The 19,216-nt window shown below is 35.9% G+C and overlaps 1 protein-coding gene across 1 annotated transcript; it reads left to right on the top strand.

Annotated features, from left to right (window-relative positions):
- The first annotated feature begins 3,797 nt into the window (after positions 1-3,797).
- LOC124166756 (cysteine and histidine-rich protein 1 homolog) lies at positions 3,798-18,955 on the top strand. The gene is made up of 6 exons (XM_046544431.1): positions 3,798-4,084; positions 5,607-5,845; positions 8,385-8,596; positions 11,007-11,167; positions 13,204-13,406; positions 14,681-18,955. The coding sequence occupies exons 1-6, from the start codon at positions 3,845-3,847 to the stop codon at positions 14,706-14,708; spliced, it is 1,083 nt and encodes a 360-aa protein (XP_046400387.1). The 5' UTR covers positions 3,798-3,844; the 3' UTR covers positions 14,709-18,955.
- The last annotated feature ends 261 nt before the right edge of the window (positions 18,956-19,216 follow it).

Below are 19,216 nucleotides of genomic sequence, written 5' to 3'. Positions count from 1 at the left end.
ATTTTATACGAGCAGCGATAGCTGTGTCCTCCATGTATTTAACTAGATACTTTTCAATATGGAATAATAAACATATTTTACTGTACTGATCTACGTTGATTACAAACTACAAAATATCATTTAATAATACCATTCCATTTAGAAAGAACTACAGAAAAATAGAGGATAGGAGCACGATATTCAGAAAATAAAATGAAGTGGAAGTTCCATGATGGAAGAACATAAATGGTATTTCAGGTTCATTGAAAATGACAATGTATTGAAACCATGGTCGGTTGTTGAGTTTCGGAATTAAAGAGTGAGGGAATTACCATTTGTATTCTTTCATCATAGATACATCGAACTTCCACCAAATCAAGCCAGAAACGATTTTAAATGAAATGGAAGGGGCAAGGACCCACCCAGGATTATAACTAAGGGGGGGCAAGCCATGGTCTAGGGGGTGGGGGGCAAGCCCTGGGATTTATGAGATTATTTCCTTGAAAAATAGTTTTAATTTAGTTCCATATCTTATACTAATATACATAATTTTTTCGAAGGTTTAAAGAATTTTTTTTTAATACTTCCTTTTGAATTCAGTACTGACTTTTGAGATGTTTGCTTCTAGGGCTGCGCCCCCCTGCCCCTCGCTGGGTGGGCCCATGGGATGGGGTAAACCGGAAGTTGGTTTTTACCTGACGGAGCCCCCAGCACGAGGGTCATCGAGCAAGGGAGGCAGTCTGCCTGGGGCCAAACGAGCCCTTTAACGCAAGAGAAAGTCTTACAGAGAACTAGAGGACGTGATCGCGCTGGTGAGGTGGCTAGTCTTAGCTTCCCACCCAGTCGGCCAGGGTTCAAATCGCGGCAGCGGCAGTGATTTTTGCAGAGGCCGCCGGCCGATCCCCGCTCGAGTGCCATATAGAGGGTACCACAAATGCAGCACTTCGCCCGTCGGATGGGACGTTAAACCGTGGCCCCCTAGACGCCTTTCGTTTAGTGCACGCTAATGCCAACCCCAGGTTTCTCTCCACCCTTCCTTTCGTCATGACGCAAATGACCTTAGCTGTCAGTCGTCTTTCAAAGGGTAGGGCGCAGAGAGAGGGACAATTGACTCCTCCTCTTACAGATGGATTCCGAAGACAATTCTATACCGTATCAGCTGGAAAAGAAAAGATGAAGTGTTTCTTGACCTCCAACCCTCGGGTGATCAAATATAAATTCTGGTAACATCTACTTCTATGTATCCATTGTGCTTTTTTTAAGTTGCCTCGACCAGCGGCGGACTCAGGGCAGTAACGGATACAGAAAATACTCAAGGGGGGGATATATTTTGAGATACCTATACTTGTATCGTAATGACAAATAATCAAGTTACATACAAAGTTTAAGAAAGTTATATTTAAAATGATTTTACACATGTAAATGACAATAGGGTAGTTTCCTTCATCAAAGAAAACGAAAGGCATTGACTGCGATTTGTTACCCACCATTAGTGTATTCATAATATACAAATTATTTGGTTTTAGAAATACCGGTTTAGACGAATGGCAAGGGTCAATTTTATCCTCATATGAAAACGGCCAGATTGGCCCCCATGCGATTCCACTCCACGTGACGTCACAGGGACCTAGTTTATATACGAGTAGATAGGAGTTTTACATCGTCTGAGGTTACCAATGCATGCATGAGGCACAGAGCTCAGGGAAACATGTCTTAATAATCACCTATTAAAACTGGCTAAGGTCGGAAAGTTTTCTTCGTTTGATAAGGTATTAATAAACCTTTTTTAAGCCAAGCGCTACCAGCCAGCAAGGTACTCAGCTACCTGCTAGCATCCTGCGTCGTATCAGCGCTCAGAGCCTCGATCGAGGTCACCTCACAAGGCGGGAGGGAGAACCAGAAATGCGTCGCACGGACTTTTTCCCATCATTCCTACTTACGCGTCGCGTTTTCGCGCGCTTGAAAATTTTCACTTTTCATTTAATCGCGAAAAATAGATATCGTCATATAAAAATCTAAAATCGTGAAATACGTACTCCAGGAGTAATAATCTTTCAATTTAGGCAATAAAAAAATATTAATAGGAAACCTCCCAATTCCATCTTATTATATAAAAAAGGTACAACTGTGGTTCTGCAATGTTCGGCAATGAAGGCGGCTCCGCTGCACTGACTCAGGGAGGTCATAGGATTCATGACCCCTCCCCAAATTTTATCAATTTTTAAATTTTTATTAGTTTTAAATTGTTGTTCTATACTTGCGATGGAGTGAATGGAGTGTGTATGCAAATTCATGGCTTCAAGTCACAAACATGACATGAATAAGAGCGTAGAAATTTGTGTGTTTATCGTAAAGCGGGGCACACCCCACAAAAAATTTACGCGGGAGATCGTCCCTCTCTCCCTGAGAGTATTCCATACTCCCCGAACCCAGCTTATGACCCCCCAAATCCTTCCCCCCCCCCCCCCAAATTTGATGTTGAATCCTCCCCTGGCCTCAAAAGGAAGTTATGACTGATTCCCTTCTTTGCTGAAGGTTGCGACTGCCGAAGGTTTCTCTTGCCGACTTCCTACCCCTCAGAATTACTCTGAAGACTGCGGGTCTTGGTATATTGCGGGATGGGGAAATAGTTTCGAATCATTCACTTTTCAAGTCCTTCGCCAGGGGAGGAGAGCGAGAGGTTCAAACCTGACGCGGCTATATTTTAGGTGAACGCAAAATACGCACTTGTAAATTACACCAAAATACCATATCCAGGAATCCCACTTCACCTTCCGGGACAGGGTCAAATTATTCTTCAACGATGGAAACGTTTTGAGCAGGTTTGAAGAAAAAAATAAGCTCAATCATTTCCTCACCTTCTAGTTACATAGAAAAAGAGGGTGAGGGTGGAATCAAGGGCGTTCCCATGATCAAAGCAAAAATAAGGTGGGCAAGCCATGGTCCTTCGAGTCGTAATATTTTAGCGTGGAAAAGATGAATGTAACCAAAATCTCAAGAAAATTATACCAGCGCGATATTAGTTTTGAAAATTGTTTGCTTGAAAAAAAAAAATAATTTTAGTAACATGTCTTATAACATTCTTCGCAGCCTTAAAGAATATGTGTTGAAAATTATTGTTTCACTCCAGTCCTGATTTTCCTTCAAGACTTATGCTATTTTTACTTCTAGGGGGAGGAGGGCAGCTGTCCCTTCCTGCCCCTCACTGAGTAAGCCCATGGATGGAATAAAGAACGAGTGTTAAAAAAACTCATCTAGGGTATCAGTCCACGCGAGCTCCCAAGACCCATTTGGCTCATGCCAGTTCCAACCTTACCCTTGGCTCTCCCCAGCAGCGTTCTCTACCCTTCTAATGGAAGGGAAGGAGATGGGGTGGGTGCATGCCAACCGAGTTGTGCTTCACAAACAGCTGGGGAACACGCCCACTTCTCGGCGAGAAAATTATCCATTGCCCATTAAAATAAACATCCCACTCACTAGCCTACCTCCGTCTAGCGTCACAGAAAGATGAATTAAAACCTAAATCTCGATTTAAAATACACCAACATTTCGACTGATTACAGAAGTAACATTTATTTATATCGTGGAAATTTAAACTATAGAATGATTATGTCTAGAAATGCCAAGTATTTGTTCTTATAAAAAAGATCGGAACTACTCGAAGAATCTTATGAACGCAATACCAGAAAATTATACTCAGGATTTGTTTGCTTGGAGGTCATACAGCCAGTTATTGCGTCGTAAGAAAACGAAACATTATTTAGCTTCGACTTGGCAACGCTGTAATGTTGCCTGCCGTCCCGTGAACTCCAATGACGTTTTAAATCCAGGTACCAGCTGGTGTTGGGAAACCAAAACAAACAAAATGGCTGACGGAGAAGCAGCTTCTTCGAGTGGTGAGCAGAATCCAACTTATTTTGCTGGAGAATCTTCGAGTAATCCTCCTGAAGAGCAAGAAACGAAAGAAGAAATCTATGAACCCGATGCCAAGCGTAAAAAGGTTGATAAGGCCCCCGATCCTGTGGCCGAAAAGTTAGAGCACAGGTTAGGGGGAATCCTGTGCTGCGCCGTTTGTTTAGACCTACCCCGTGCTGCAGTGTACCAGGTTAGTCGTGCCAATAATATAATATTTATTTATGGATTGCCACTTTCTTTATTGAAGCTGAAATAAAACTTAATATTAGTTTTTTGCCATCCTGCGTGCATTTTTAAACGCAGATTTAAGGACTACTTCTCTAAGTGGCATGAAGTAGCCCATGATATTGATTTATCACTGTCAACCATTTTAATGTGCAATTTTTTCCAGCGTAATTGCATGTCAGCGTAATGTGTAAAAATGTTTTGGGCGATCGCTAGAGTAATCGGTATTCGAGATAAAAAGAACGCTTCGTATTTTTATTTTCGTCGAGGTTGTAATTTTGTCGATAATCAAATGATAGAACTTTGTAAATTAATCTTTTATGCGATACGCCCATGTCACTTAGGTGAATGTAATGTTATATTGTCTAAATGAAATAATCAATGTGTTTAAATGGTGTAATGAGTGTATTCAAAGGATTATTATGCACCTGTGATGTGTATTTGTCTAATCTGTTTCCTTTCAGTGTTTTCATGTGTAATTATTATTTGGTGTCATTAATTATTTGCAAAGTCAGTTTGTGGAAAAGGCTTTTTTATCGTAAAGAAATTTATCTATATGTTAATTGTATCTGTGACCTGAAAATGAGTATAATAAAGTAAATGGAAAGCATAAATGTTATTCTGTCCTCTCCATGAGCCTTATCCTTCATCATTTGATCCTTGGGGTGATAAGCAAGTCGTATTATGGCTTGAAGTGCTGGTCAAGGCCAAGTTTTTTAAGATTCCACTGTAATTATCACGGTGCAGTCACACTTTTGTATTTTCGTAATCCTGCAATATATACGGCAGAAAAGTCCACTCAATCCACCTGTGATCTGTTCATTTTAAATATGTGTATAATTATTGGACATGGTAAGGAATTTAGGCATGAAATTGGTTCATTATCGTCGGAGAGATACGAATGTCTTTTGAATCGAAGGGTTTTTTGTGTCACCAAGTTGTTTTTTCTTCTGATTGAGCTACATCAATTCTTCATCTGAAGAAATGGATAACAAAACCATTTTAAAAAACTTGCACTTGTGAAGTAAATTGCTGCGTTTTCACGTTATTATGCTAAGATAACTTTGGTGAGACTAACAGCTCCCAGAGAAGGAAGACAACTTTCACTGCAATTTATTAAATTAGTAAGTCAGTCATTAGGAATACCTTGTCTGAGCAATAATACAGTACCATGGTATTATTTTGCCTCAAATTTCATGTACTGTTGTGGTTAGATGGAGATATTTATAAGATTCATTTGTGGACCACGTATTAGCCTGTAGATAGTTATGTGTGACTTTCACAATTACAGGCCTGTTATGAGCACTAATAAATGACTTGAGTGTTTGTTTTCATAGTTACCCTCTTCTTTGGTCACCATTCCTTGTAAGAGTGACTGTACTGAGGCCTTTTACCCATTTCAATACTTGTTTTCAATGCTTTCCTTGGTGCGGCCTTCTCGGTTCTTGGGTGCTTCTCATTTTACGACTGGTGCTGGTCATGCCCAGTGCACCAATGGTCATCTCATGTGTGCCGGTTGCTTCACCCACCTGCTAGCCGATGCTCGTCTCCGAGATGAAGTGTCAACGTGCCCAAATTGTCGGGTTGAAATTGGGCGGAGCTCAGCCTCTCGCAATCTTGCAGTCGAAAAGGCAGTCAGCGAACTTCCTGCTGAGTGTCAATTCTGCAATCGAGAATTTCCTAGAAACTCACTTGACCGCCACCAGCAGTTTCTCTGTGAGGAAAGGTGAGTCATCTTATGACTGCCTTCTGGGAAATAAGGGCAATGATTTCATGAGTGGATGTGGATCTTTGCATGATACTTAATAATAATTTGAGTCACGCAGATTTTGAAAAATCTGACTGGTCATTCATACTTAGCCATGTAAATTAGATTTTAATGTACTCAACACTTTAATAACCCTAATTGCCAATAATCCTGCTGCCTAATTTCCTCTAGTGATATCTAGATACAGAAGAAAGTTAGCTCTTACATTGCTGAGAGAAATAGGCGAAAGTGGCCCAAGAGATTTAAAAAATAAATGATTCCCTGCATTTTAGCATCATGCATTAAGAATAAGGGATTAAGATTTTTAATTTTAGTTTAGCTGCTTCAAGGGAAAATTTAGTTCTACAAGTGATGTAAATCGATCTTTCCATAATTGGAGATTATTTCACAGAAGGCAGTAAGATGACCAATCAACTTCAGTTGGATCAAAATTTGAGCCTGCCCTTAGTGGAGCAAATTTTTCATCAAAATTAGTGTATATGTGGTGGCAATTCATGGTGATAACTCATCAAGATAGTCATTGTTGCTGCATGTATTAATTCTTATTCCAAGTAAAGCTATGTTTCCATACATTTTCCAAATCCTATCAATTGCTACATGGTAAATCAACAGAAGAGCTGGAGCATCGAGACAGCATAACAAAAATAGTAAGCACTTGGGTATTACCATCTGATATGGCATTAAATCAGTTGCATGGGAAAATTCAGAGTCAGTTAATGACATGATTATAAATTTATCCCTTGGATACCTCTTTATTAATTTATTTCTGTTCAATGAGACATGATGTTTGTGCTAAATTTCTAAAGCAATCCCTGAGATACAGCTTTGCTCACTTAGTAGTGATAGAGTAACCTGATATTTTTTCCTGCTTCCAAACTGGTCTGAATTTTGTTAACCAGCATGGTTTTTTAAATGCTTCATTTGATGTTTCCTATTTTTTTTAAGGATTTCGGAATAAAATTCTTTTTTATCAATATTATATTATTAGGATTATTACCGTACATCTGTACAATGTCAATTTTTTAGTTTTCAGTACATGATTTCTCAGAGATTATTTAATGTTCCAAGGGATCACCAATTTATCTAAACTCCCTGAATAATCAAGTCTATCTTATGACTGATATTCTAAGTCAAAATAAAAATGGTTTGTTTCTATCAATAGTCATTTTTTAGGGAAACTAATCAACAGTATTAAATGTTGATGGAGACTTTGCTCCAGGTATTACATGCTTCATTAATTTTTGTGTCGTTTACTTCCATGTGGCTTCATATTGATAGAGTAATCTTGAATGCTGTGATGAATGGGAAAGATAGGGTTGAAAATTATCTAATGAGTAAGGATTTCCTGGTTTAAGAATCAAATCAACTCTCTTTTTATATGAGTCTGATGCTGGAGGCTGTAACATCAGGGTGTCCAGCGACTGGTAAAATGGGGAATTTTGCGTGAAATTTTAGTCCCTGGAATTATACATGAATTGTTCACGAATTTTTGTCCTAACCGTGAATTTCAAAATATTTTATTTTAAATTCATTTCATATAAAATGTTACCGGTCCAACTCTAATATTCTGGCCTAAAATGTGTTTGTCATAACTTAAGGTGCAGTAGCTTAGTAGAATTTTCACAGCGGCTTCTAAATGTGGAATTTCAGACAAGAAAACGGAATTGAAATTCCTAGCACTGTTGACTCAAGTAAGATTCAAAAACATGTGAAATAGAACGCCAGGTTGAAGCTGCTTCTTGGCTTGAATGGAATAAATTTAAATTTCAAATACAATCTGTGCTAACTAACCTATTCCTTGTCCTTGTAAGTACATAAATATAATATTATTTATAAGCATAGAAGCAATTTTGGTCGTTTTAAAATCCTTATATATTGCAGTAATCACGTAATATTATATATCACGTAATATAATACCTGAAAGTTTGTAAAATTTCTCTGGAAAACCCAGAATTGAAATATGCGTGAATTTTTTCCTTTGATTGGCTGGACACTCCGAACAGGCCTGGTAAGGATGGGGTTTTCAAACCCTCTCCTCTACCTTGAAATGTTTGAGAGATATGATCCCCCTCCAATTGAGCCCCCTTGAGATGTACTCCTTTTCCAAATGAACCCCCAAAAATGTCCCTAGCTACAGCCTTGTAAACTGGAGAAGTATATCTTATCCTCCACTTCTCTGAATTTTACTAGAGAACTTTGGTTTGTTTCTGCCCCAGGAAATCCTTTTTAGCTACAGCAGAATAATCGCATTACTATGGTCATACCAGTAGAATATAATCCGAGGGCATTTAATTAACTTGCAGTTTTTAGCCCAATGAGCTATTTAATTAATATCCTCTGCTTTGTTTTTCCCAAAATAATTTGAAGTGATGATTGCAATTTTCATTGACTGAGTCAGTAATTTTGTTTGAAAACTCTTGAAGTTACTGACCATGTCCACAAAACTTGAGCGAGACTCAACTTGGGCTTTGGGTCCCTGACATACTGCTGGCTATAGGATAACCAGCTGCCGATTTGCACGCATTGGCTGCCCATGGAGAGGCCCATGGCATGAGACGAGCAGTCATGAGGCTGCTTGCGCCCATCCGACACGCACTGGACTTGAAGTGATGGAGGCTCTTCAGGCAGCCAGCGTTGTGGAGGAGAGGGAGAAACGACTCTATGACAATATCTTTGAGTTGCTCTCTTACGAGAAGATTACTTTCAATGGTAAGAGTCCGACAGAGTTATTGAGAGCCAAGAGTTTAGAAGTAAATGTTTACCACTTGGCAAGTTCCTCCTTGTTTATTAAGAGTGAATAATGAAATTTGGAATCTACTATTCCTTCCCTTGATATCACAATGTAGAGTTTAATTTTGGAATATATTGTATTTAGTCTAGCCCTCCCTCATAGTTTTCAATGTCATTAATTGTTGATAGCTCTTGTGTCACTCGTGTCAGTTACTACTCAATAGAATATCAGTTTTATGCAGATAATTTGAAGTTCATACTAGATTAGGCATTTCTAACTATGTAGTCTTGAGTCGAGAGTGGTGTATCATGTGATTAGTACTCAATATTTTCAATAATCAGTTAGTACTTATTATTATATTATACTCAAATACTTAATTCAACATGGAGTATTTTAATTATTTGTGTAGTCTTGTAATATGTCTTAGTGCTGTGAAGCTTATAATCAACACTTCCTGTTGGACAACTGGATATCTCACAGTTAAAGTAAGTAAATAAGTGAGTTAATTAAGGAGTAATGAATGGTTAGTGGCACTTACTAGTTTTATGACATAAATCCATGAAATTTTTTTCTTGACGTCCCAAATAAAAATGACATTTATATCCATGCAACCACTTTTTTATGAACGTTTTATAACTACGAACTATCATTAAGGAAGGAAATGCAGAGGGAATATTTCACTGTTTAAGGCTCTTAAAATAGAGTAATATCCAGAAAGTATAGGTTCTTAGGCAAAAAATTCTGTTTGATATGACTTTCTTTGACAATTGTTTCTTTCTTCTGTTCAATCAAGGGTTATCATTAGTTATTTAAGCATGAACAAACACTGCCTTATGTGCCCTCAATTACGTAGTTTTTTTTCATGACAGGTGGTGAAGGTAGGGATGGTAATAATATTAAGTAACTAATCACTGTTGCGTGCAGAGAATGGAAGTTGTTATGTCATAATCTTCATTATTTACAATTCATGGTGTCTTAGGTGCCCATCTGTTGGCACTATCTTACGTTGGTGCATAGGAAAATGGTTCTATCAACCGATCTGGGTGCCTATGTCAGCATTTTGTAGTAAAATATTAAAATAGTGATGTCTTGGTTGATAGTATTTTTTAGGATGAATAATAACTTTATTTACAGATTCAATGAAGTCTGGCTAGATATTTTGAGGCATTCTGAGTAATTAGTAAAGAGGGGTAAGGTCCACGTTTTTTTTTTTGGCACATAGTATTTCAAAGCAACTGTGTCATCATGAGGTACTAATAAAAATCCAGTTTCTTCATTTATCAGTTAATTAGTAAAGTTGAATTTAATTAAATTTAATAATTATTTACTCAACCTCCTCAAAATGTTTTCTTTCTGGGTAATTTTAATCATGTTTTAAACATCTTACTGTTGCTGGATAGGATACTCTCTTGAAACTTGAAAATGATTTTCTCTCTCTATTGAATGTTTCTATTTATATAGTTGTTCACGTAGGCACATATTTAACCCCAGTTAATTTCTGCCTTTGGATAATGCATATTAATTCTTTATATTTAATGTAATTCTCTGCTATGGATAATACATGTTTCGTGTATGATTCACTTAGCCATTAACATGTTTAATTGCTATTGGTAATAATGTGAACAAAGCTATAGATCCCCCATTAAATCTATCATTATCCTAAATGAGTAAGAGTTGACACTAATTTTCCCTTTTATATTGTTAATTGTTTAGGTACTGGTGAGCCTTGTCAGGTAAGATGTAGGTATGACAGCTGTTTCTTCAAAGATAATGGTTTATGGTCCAAAGTTTAATATGTGTCAGCAGAGTATATTTCTCAATTTTTTCTGATTTCATGATGGCTTGTCCATTATAATTAAAGCCACTTTCAGTTTGTTAATGCTATTTTCATGGCAGACAGTTGATAATTACTTAGTGTAAAATTTGATTTTATGTGATTTTGTGTGCCAACATTGTGAGTAAATTATTTCTGTTTCTTGCCCTTTGAGTAATAATAGTTTTAATGGGTATAATTATTTTCACAAATTCAATCTCTGGCATTGGAATTATTACATACTCATATCAGTTTTGTTTGTGTTCCTCTGTTAAATTATGTTATCAGCCAGTTATGTTCCACTAGTTATAGAATGAGGCATTGCTATAAATTTTGAACAACTACTTTCGAACAGTAGTATTTTTAATGATTGGCAAAAAAGTCTGTCTAATCATTGTTTAACCTCGATTTTAGTGATTTTTCGAATAGAATTTTTAGTTCCATGTTCATATTTATCTGAGAGTATCTTTACCATTGTGAAAATTCAATAAAATCAGGTTAATTGATCTATTATAAGTTATTTTGCTACATTCTGTGCATTATTGTGGGTATTTTTCCACACATTACTTCTAAAGATTTGCAGATGAAGCCGTACCGATCAGATGAACTTGTACACAAGCTCTTCTACGAGACAAGTAGATTCTCTGCTTTCAACAATCAGTGGGTGGTGAAGGCTCGTGTTACAGGCAGTCAACGAGATCCAACCCAGAGTTCTCACAGGGAAATTTCATATCAGGTAAGTCAGCTCTGTGAGTTATGGTGTGTAATTGTGCATTATTTCCTTTTCTCTTTGAAATAATCCTCAATTGGCTCACTCACCAATTTTTTATTATCATCAGCAGCGGCAGATCCTGGATAGGGCCTTAATGGGGTAACCTCACTGAAGTAGTGTGGGTCCGAACAAAATTACCATTATATCTAGAGTGAATTGGATACCCAAGGGGGGGGGGGGTCTATAGCCCTCCCCTGGCCCCTCTCTGAATCTGCCACTGGATTGTAAAATACCAAAAGCGTGTAAGACAGGCCCTATGTTTCGAGCTAATTTGTATTTCAATTCGTTAAAGTAGGTAAATATATCAGAAAATATGACTAAATATTTATGTAAAAAGTGGTAACCTCTTAAAATTTCGATTTTATTCAGTGTGTGTTTCGATCCAATGGGGGGGGGGGATTCGTATACAGGATACTATGGCCCCCTTAGCCACCCTTCCTCCCATCCTCTCATGGATCTGCCCCAGAGCAGTAGATGTGATGAGTATGGAAAGAAATAGAACTGAGTTAATCTATTTTAGATCTGTCATATACTTGTTAAGCTATTCACAGCAAAAAAAAATCAATGGCTTTAACCCTTCTGTGGATAAGTTGATGGTGTTTTGAGCTCATGACAAATAGGTCACAGCTTCTCATTTAATACTTCACCGTATTTATGGGCATCAAATGTTTTTTTGTTGTTCGCACTATTTTGAGTGTTAGTGTGAATTCCTCAACAGATCAATCGCTCATTGATCACAGGCATCCATTTTTCTTCTTCTGGGCTCAATAGTGTATGACCTCTAGTTGGAAGTCACTATGGCGGCCTAATTCAAGAAGGTGTTGCACAAAATCTGATGAATCACTGTCATTATTAGTTTTTTTTAATCACCAAATGTGTTCCGTTGGATGGTTTTGTTTGGTTTAGGATTAGAAAGATCATGAACACAGAGCCTACCTTCAGCTGTAAATCGTACCGTGGTAAGCCAAGTATGTCAACAGGCTTTAAATATTCAGATAGATAGTTGTTGACTTCGTCTTCATTTGTTACACAGTTAAAAGATTTGAGTTCATGCAGAGTACAAACTATTTGATCCTGATTTATCTAGTTTGAATCATCCAGATCTTTGTTCTAGGCCATCAAAATTACTTGCTCAATCAACCATTTGTGATTTTTTTAGTGATCAATAATATTCAGGAACACTTTGTTTATGAGCTCACCTTCTGATGAAACTAATTTGCAAACATTCCGAGGAAGTGGAATCAAACTGCTCGATTTGTATACAGGAACATGGACATTACCAATTGTCAACAATAGTTTGGAGATTTGTTTACAAACACGGTATTGAAGAGTCAACTCGAGCTGGGCTTACAATTAGCTGGAATTAAATTTTTTAAATGCAATTTAAATATTTTGAATATATTTAACAATTAAAATGTTACATTGCTACGAATTTCAATCATTAAATTGGTAAAAACAAAACAAATAATTTGATTTGTTGTTTTGACCGACTTATTAAGACCAACCTACTTAAATATTTGAAATTAAGAATGTATTATTCTGTAGATGAATTCTTAAACAAATTTTGATGTATCCTGCATCATTGTATATTTGTATTTATTGTATATATATTTTTATCTTGACGTGTCCTATATCCAGTGCACCCCTTGTACTTCTAGATCTCTGGACAAATAAACATTATTATTATTATTATTATTATTATTATCAATTGTTGTAGGGTAACCAACTCCTTAAAACATATCCTTAAGAAAAAGATGAAATTTTTTGTGAACTTTTCCTATTTTTTAATGTTCTCTAAGTTATCCGGGGCTGAGACGAATCCAAAGAACCTAATATCATTAAAATCGGTTCTGCCGTTCTCGAGTTCTAAGTGTTCTAACTAACACGATTTTAGACTTTCTCTTATAAATATAGATTGAAATGGTGTATTTAATTTTATTTGCTCAATTAACGTACCATTTCTATTCTGACTACTGTGAAATTGTATTCCATTTTTCTAGCTGATACTAAAAACAAAGACAGCTGTCCCAATGAGTGTCCACCATCTGGTAGTTCATGGACCATTTGGTGATGCGCGTGTGTTACATCGCATCAACCGGTTTGACTTCTCTGACCAAGATAGTGAGTGTCCAGAGGTCTTGTTGCCTCTTGCTGACGAAGCTGAATGCAATCGACTCCTTGCATCCAAAGCCATCAACTTCAGGTAATTTTGATTGGCTTTTGATTGTTATTTTGTTAAGTTTGCCAAATGTTCTGGGGAAATTTGTGGACTATTTCCCTGAGGAGAATGACGTCCTCCGTAGCTTAACTGGCTTAAGCACTCAACTGGAAATCAGGAGATACCCGATTCGAATCCCGGTCAAGGCGGATGATTTTTTCTTTGTGGATTATTCGCTCAATTTGTGCATTGCGGGTGGCTCCATAAAGTTATCACTGTGGCTAGTAGTGGTATACTTAAATTCGCTGGCCACACCTATCCCTACCCTGGAGGAATCAGCAGGCTCTTTATCACAGCATCACCTCCTTTTTCCTTTCCTTTCCCCTTCAACCTCTTGGGTGCCTGGGAATGAAAGTCTTTTGACTGATGAACCGGGCCTCAGGAGTTAGGAATTGGGTTCAATAACGTAAACCCCATGGGTGGATTCAGCATCAAATTTGGGGGTGTCATGTCGTGGATAAGAGTAGTATGGAATACTCCCCCAGGAGAGAGGGGTGTTGTTACAGTAGTGAGTGCTGCACTCCATGATAAATACATGCAACTTAACCTTCTCTCATGTTTGGGAATTGTAGCTATGCGTTTGCATTTACACTCCCTTCACGCTTAACAAGGATACAAAAACTATTGAACTTATAAAAATATTGATAGAATTTGAAGGATTCATGACCCCTGTAATCTCCCTAAATCTGCCTCTGACTGTCCCATAGTTTCCACTACTGTTGCGTGTTGAGACCTTCTTAATCCCTCATCTTATTAATTCACTTAGTCATAAGGTATACTTTGCCTATCATCTGCCATAACTTAAAATTACTTGGCAGCTTGGTTGTGGAATGAGTAGAAAATCCATGTTTGATGGCTAAAAAGGTTATAAATATATTGTAGATATCCATTTGGCAGGTTTTCTCTTGAGGGTAACTGTGCTAAGCTATCTAATCAATGAAAAGTTGGTACACACCTGCAAAGTTGTGGCTTTTTTATAAGAATATTCATCATAACTCATAAGCAATGTCTTTTTACCAAATAACATGGCATGATCACTCTGGCCAAATAAATTTATGACAGTAATGTCTTTTGTAAAATTTTTGAAACTTTGAGGCAAAAACTGTGACATAAGATTTATTTGTTATGAAAAAGTTGAAAAATGTGTTGCCTTATTGCATGTGAAGTCATACTGGGTTACTTGGAAATGCAGTGCTCATTTGATAATTTTAAGGAAAAAGGTGTTGTTGCATTACAATGTGTTATTACTTTCCTTGCAGACTCATCATGTTCTTGGTGTCTAAATGAGAGAAGGAACCAGCCTAGGTGGTGATGTTTGGCAAGTTTTAGAGAAAATATAAATGGAATCTCCTCACTGTTGCTATAGCATTGTTAGTTTTACCTGTTGAAAGGCTAAAAAAACTTATTGATTGGTCAAGATTATGGGAGAGAGACATTTTTTACTTACCTATAGTTTAATATATATTAACTGAAGGTGGTGCATATTCTAGCTGCCATCAAGTTCAGCACACTTTTTACTCTATCTGAGTGTACCCTTTTCTTTTAATTTACTGTGATTTTATGAATTGATAATGAACACAATGATATTAGCACCCTGTGATTATGGTGACCTCATTACAATGGTCTTAAGTGTTAGCTTTAATTTCAATTAGTGTACTCAATCACTTGTATAAGTTTTTGACTCCCTAAAGAAGTGAGGGAACTATTTATAATGATTTATTTTATTAGCTAAGTCTATTTCTAGTCTTTTGACTGTAAAATTTCTGCATTACTGGTTCTTCAATGTGCTCAATTATGGTCCTACTCTTTACATAGTCTAAAACGTTGTACCTGTGAGCAACTGAAACCTCATTGCTATGTAGGAAACCGTCCACATCAGAACGCTTTGGTTGCATTGGTTAGGCTTTTATTTGCCTCACATACTTGTAAATCTGCTTGACTATCATGTCTGTGTTCAATGGGTTAATATAATGCATTTCAGGGCACAAAATTCATATATTGTGAGGTGGTAACTGAAAAAGTCTTGGCAAAATGTTGACCCATGGGGTTCACTGCTGGCTGCAGAGATATGTTTTGTGAGTGTGATTTTATTAAGTTCCATCAAAAGCCTTATCTCGTCATTCTCCCATATTGTCAAAATTCGAGAAGATGGGCAATTATAAGTTTGAATTGAGTTATTGTAATCAGTTGCTGGCAGGAACAAGTTGATTAACTATCAGAATGGTTAGATGTAATGCCAGAGGAATAAAATTGTATTTTATCAGCCAATTTTAGGACTTTGAGTAGGTTTAATTTTGATAACATTTGGCGGCATTGAATTGAGTAGAATTGCAAGTTAAGCATGGAGTAAGATTTCTGGAATTTATCACCTAGCACAACAGTGATGATTTTTACTCTAGTATGTGCTATTTTCCTTGCCTCTTTCATTCATTTGATGATATTATTCTGGATAATATTGGGAATAACATAATATGAGGGGCTCTGTGCTACATAATAGCCTCCCTCCCACCCTTCTGTGATCATATTACAATGTATAACAGTATAGTTAAGTGAAGTTTATATATTTTTCCAGTAGGCATGAAGAGCCTTTTAAAAAGCCATCCCTTTGTGAGAATACATGTATTTTAAAACTAATTTATATTTAAAGAATGTCTGAAATGATTACTTTCTTATATTATTGAGTCACGGAGATGGTGATGTTAAAATTAGCATTTTTTTCTGTAAAATACATTGGTGTTCTTACTGTAGCTCATTCAGTTAGCCAACCTTTGTGAATAATTAAATGTGAAATGTTTATTGAACTGTTCTCAAGGGAATAATTTTGCTTAGTAAATGGATTCAAATTGTATTCAGTGGATTAGTGTAATCTATGGCCAAAGAACATCTCTTTATCTTTTGATGGCTGTATCCCTTCAGACTACTGTGGTTTTAGCTTTAACATGAATGAATTTAAATTCCAGCTGTCATGTTTTATGAATGTTCACTGTCATATTAACAAACTGAATGTGGTAATATGTTAATAGGGTGAGGATGGGGTAAAAATGTCTCAGTTTAACTGAATATTTTGAGGTATTTTCAATCAAATCTGTATTGACCATTTAGTATCTCAAGCATAATTATTCTTTGATTGCTGCATGTGGGCAAATGGTGGAGAGTTGGTGGAATGAATACAGGTCTTCCCTGCTTTAACCTATTCTAATGATGTTTTGAATTATTTTACCCTCAATGCCATTAAGTTAACATTTCATCATTGAATACATATTTCCTTAGTCTGTTTAAAATTCTTATGAAAAGTTAAGTTAGTCACTCACAAATGCCCTTTGTGTATCTTCATTTCATGCTCATATGATGTAACTTGATAATTTGAGGTTTTTTCCACTGTTAAAATGCAAACACAGGCCCTTATTATGGGAAAATATTGCTCAAGCCTCGATTCTCCCTCATGGGTGATATTAATTTAAAAAATGTACTCAAGTTTAGATTACTCTCCTATTAATATTTAACTGCCTAATTTAGTGTCACACAAAATTGGAAAATGTTAATAATCTGCTACAGTGGTTAGTTAAATACATTTTCAAATATAACTAAGAACGTTGTTGCTCTGAAATTTTATCTCCACAAATATTTTTGCTGCTTTTATCGGTTAATGGCCATAAAAAGTTTTTTTTGATCATTACCTCTTACTTTTTGTTTTCTGCCATGCCTTCTTTAAATTTTGTGTAGCTTTCTTCATGGAAAACTGCACCTCTGTCTTGCCTATAAATGAATACGCTGGTGCACATGTTTTTCATGTTTGGAAAATTTTTCAAGAACGAGGTTGGCACGGACATGTGAGAGGATGGAAGGAAATCCTATCCTTTACACCTTTTCATTAATAATATCTAAATGCTAGTTAGGGTATCTATTACCTGATTTATCTCACCCGGTGAATGCACCATCTTTATAAGTTATCTTTGTTTAAATGGATGAGCTTATAGTGCAAATTGTTCTTTATAAATTTTAATCTATAACTTTGCATTGCATGTTGGGCATGCAATGCAAGCCTTATAATGTCCTTCATCATGTATTCAGTTAATTTTAGGCATTGAAAGAATGGTTAGCAATCATCTCTGAAGGAATAAAGCGTGTCAAGCATTACTGGTACATACATTTTTAAATTTGGTTTGGAGTGCACATACTATTTTAACATTCTTTTTTAATTTATACATGTTTGTGTGGAATTATAAATGTGAAGTGTTATAATTGATTTAACTGACAATTGATTCTTTGGTAATTTTTCTAGTTAAGGTGATTTGATCTAACATTCTTGACATAAATTTAATAATGTGAAAATTGCCTAGTACATACATATTTCCTTTATATGTTTATTAATTCATATCTAAATGTTATATTCCATTTTTTTACATATTTAATGTAAAACATAATGTTTTTGATATTTTATCCTATCTAAATATGATGGCTTCATATTAGCATTAAGAAATTCACTATCAGCATGCATATATTAATATTCTTCTATGCATAGATAGCTTGTATTTTTCAATAGAGTCCAAGAGTTATTGTAATTGTGTAAGTGAAGTGACATATATATTAGCTAAATCTTATACTATTTAAACTAGATGTTTATAAAACCAAATTTGTAGCAAAGGAAAACTGGTATTAATTCACAGTTTTTTATATTATTTCCTTTCCAAAGATTATATAGTATGTATATTTTTTCACAATATACGTGGTTGTAAGCGATATAATTACTTATCAGTTGGCAGTGGTCCAATAATAGCACCAATTTTGCTTGGTGAAATTGGGCATTCTTATGCACTGTCAACATTGGTAAAATTAGGGCATGAAATTATTGAGCTTGTAGAATAGCTTATTTTTGTCACAGTAATGAGATATTTCTCTAATATTTTGGTGTCAGTTTCATAGATTGTTAGCTTGTCAATTTGCTTTGCTTGAAATATTATACAGCAGAAAATATATTCTTTGTAAACTTGATGATTAATGTTAATCTTCATGATTTGAGATTAAACTATGTAGTTTAGCCAAGGACTGCACAGAAACCATAAAATTGTGTCTTTATTCAGGTGTTGAATCTGAATGTTGTGAGTAGTCCTTCTCAATGTATGGCTGCTATATTACGTAATATTTGTTCCTATTCATTATTACAGTGATATTGGTAATTTACTCATATTTTACCTAAAATTCCTATGTTGTGTATATATTGTTATTAAATCCCCAAAGTTTTAAAAAATGATTGCTACTAATATATGTGAACTCTTCTTGTGCAAACAGTAATTATGATCAGTGGAGTACATTTACTGTATTTGACTATGTTCTTCAGTTAGTGGTTACTGAATGATTCAGAAACATTTAAATAAATGTCAAATATGAGGAAAGGTGTGTGCATAAGCTTTGCTCCTTGGCATATGGCTTGAAATATTTCTTATTTGTGGAGCGGTAATTTGTTCTCCTTGTCAACATTGACATAGACAGGGTCCAATAAACTATTGCACAATAAAAGAAATATTTCCAAGTAAGTTGATATGTTTGTAAATTCACAGATGGTTGTGGTTTTCTGTGTTAATTTTTTGAAGTCCAAATGTATCTCCAGGATTGAGTAGACTGAGTTCAGTAGTCTAAAATTGATAGTGAGCTTGACCATGATATGATAACTGCTATCCTTCAGAAAAACCGGTATTACCAGGCAAAACAAGATAATGGTGAGCAATCTAATATTATGTAAGATGATCAAAAAAGACTAATAATCCATTTTTGTGATAGCTATGACCTTGGTTTCT

The sequence above is a fragment of the Ischnura elegans genome, chromosome 1, assembly GCF_921293095.1.
Source record: "Ischnura elegans chromosome 1, ioIscEleg1.1, whole genome shotgun sequence".
NCBI lineage: Eukaryota > Metazoa > Arthropoda > Insecta > Odonata > Coenagrionidae > Ischnura > Ischnura elegans.
The sequence above is the reverse complement of the archived record's forward strand: the minus strand, read 5'-3'. Positions and strand labels throughout refer to the sequence as shown.

Coding starts and splice junctions, on each gene's coding strand:
- LOC124166756 (XM_046544431.1), top strand. CDS start 3,845: ATGGCTGACGGAGAAGCAGCTTCTTCGAGTGGTGAGCAGAATCCAACT. Junction 11,168..13,203: donor ACAGGGAAATTTCATATCAG/GTAAGTCAGCTC, acceptor CCATTTTTCTAG/CTGATACTAAAAACAAAGAC. Junction 13,407..14,680: donor TCCAAAGCCATCAACTTCAG/GTAATTTTGATT, acceptor CTTTCCTTGCAG/ACTCATCATGTTCTTGGTGT.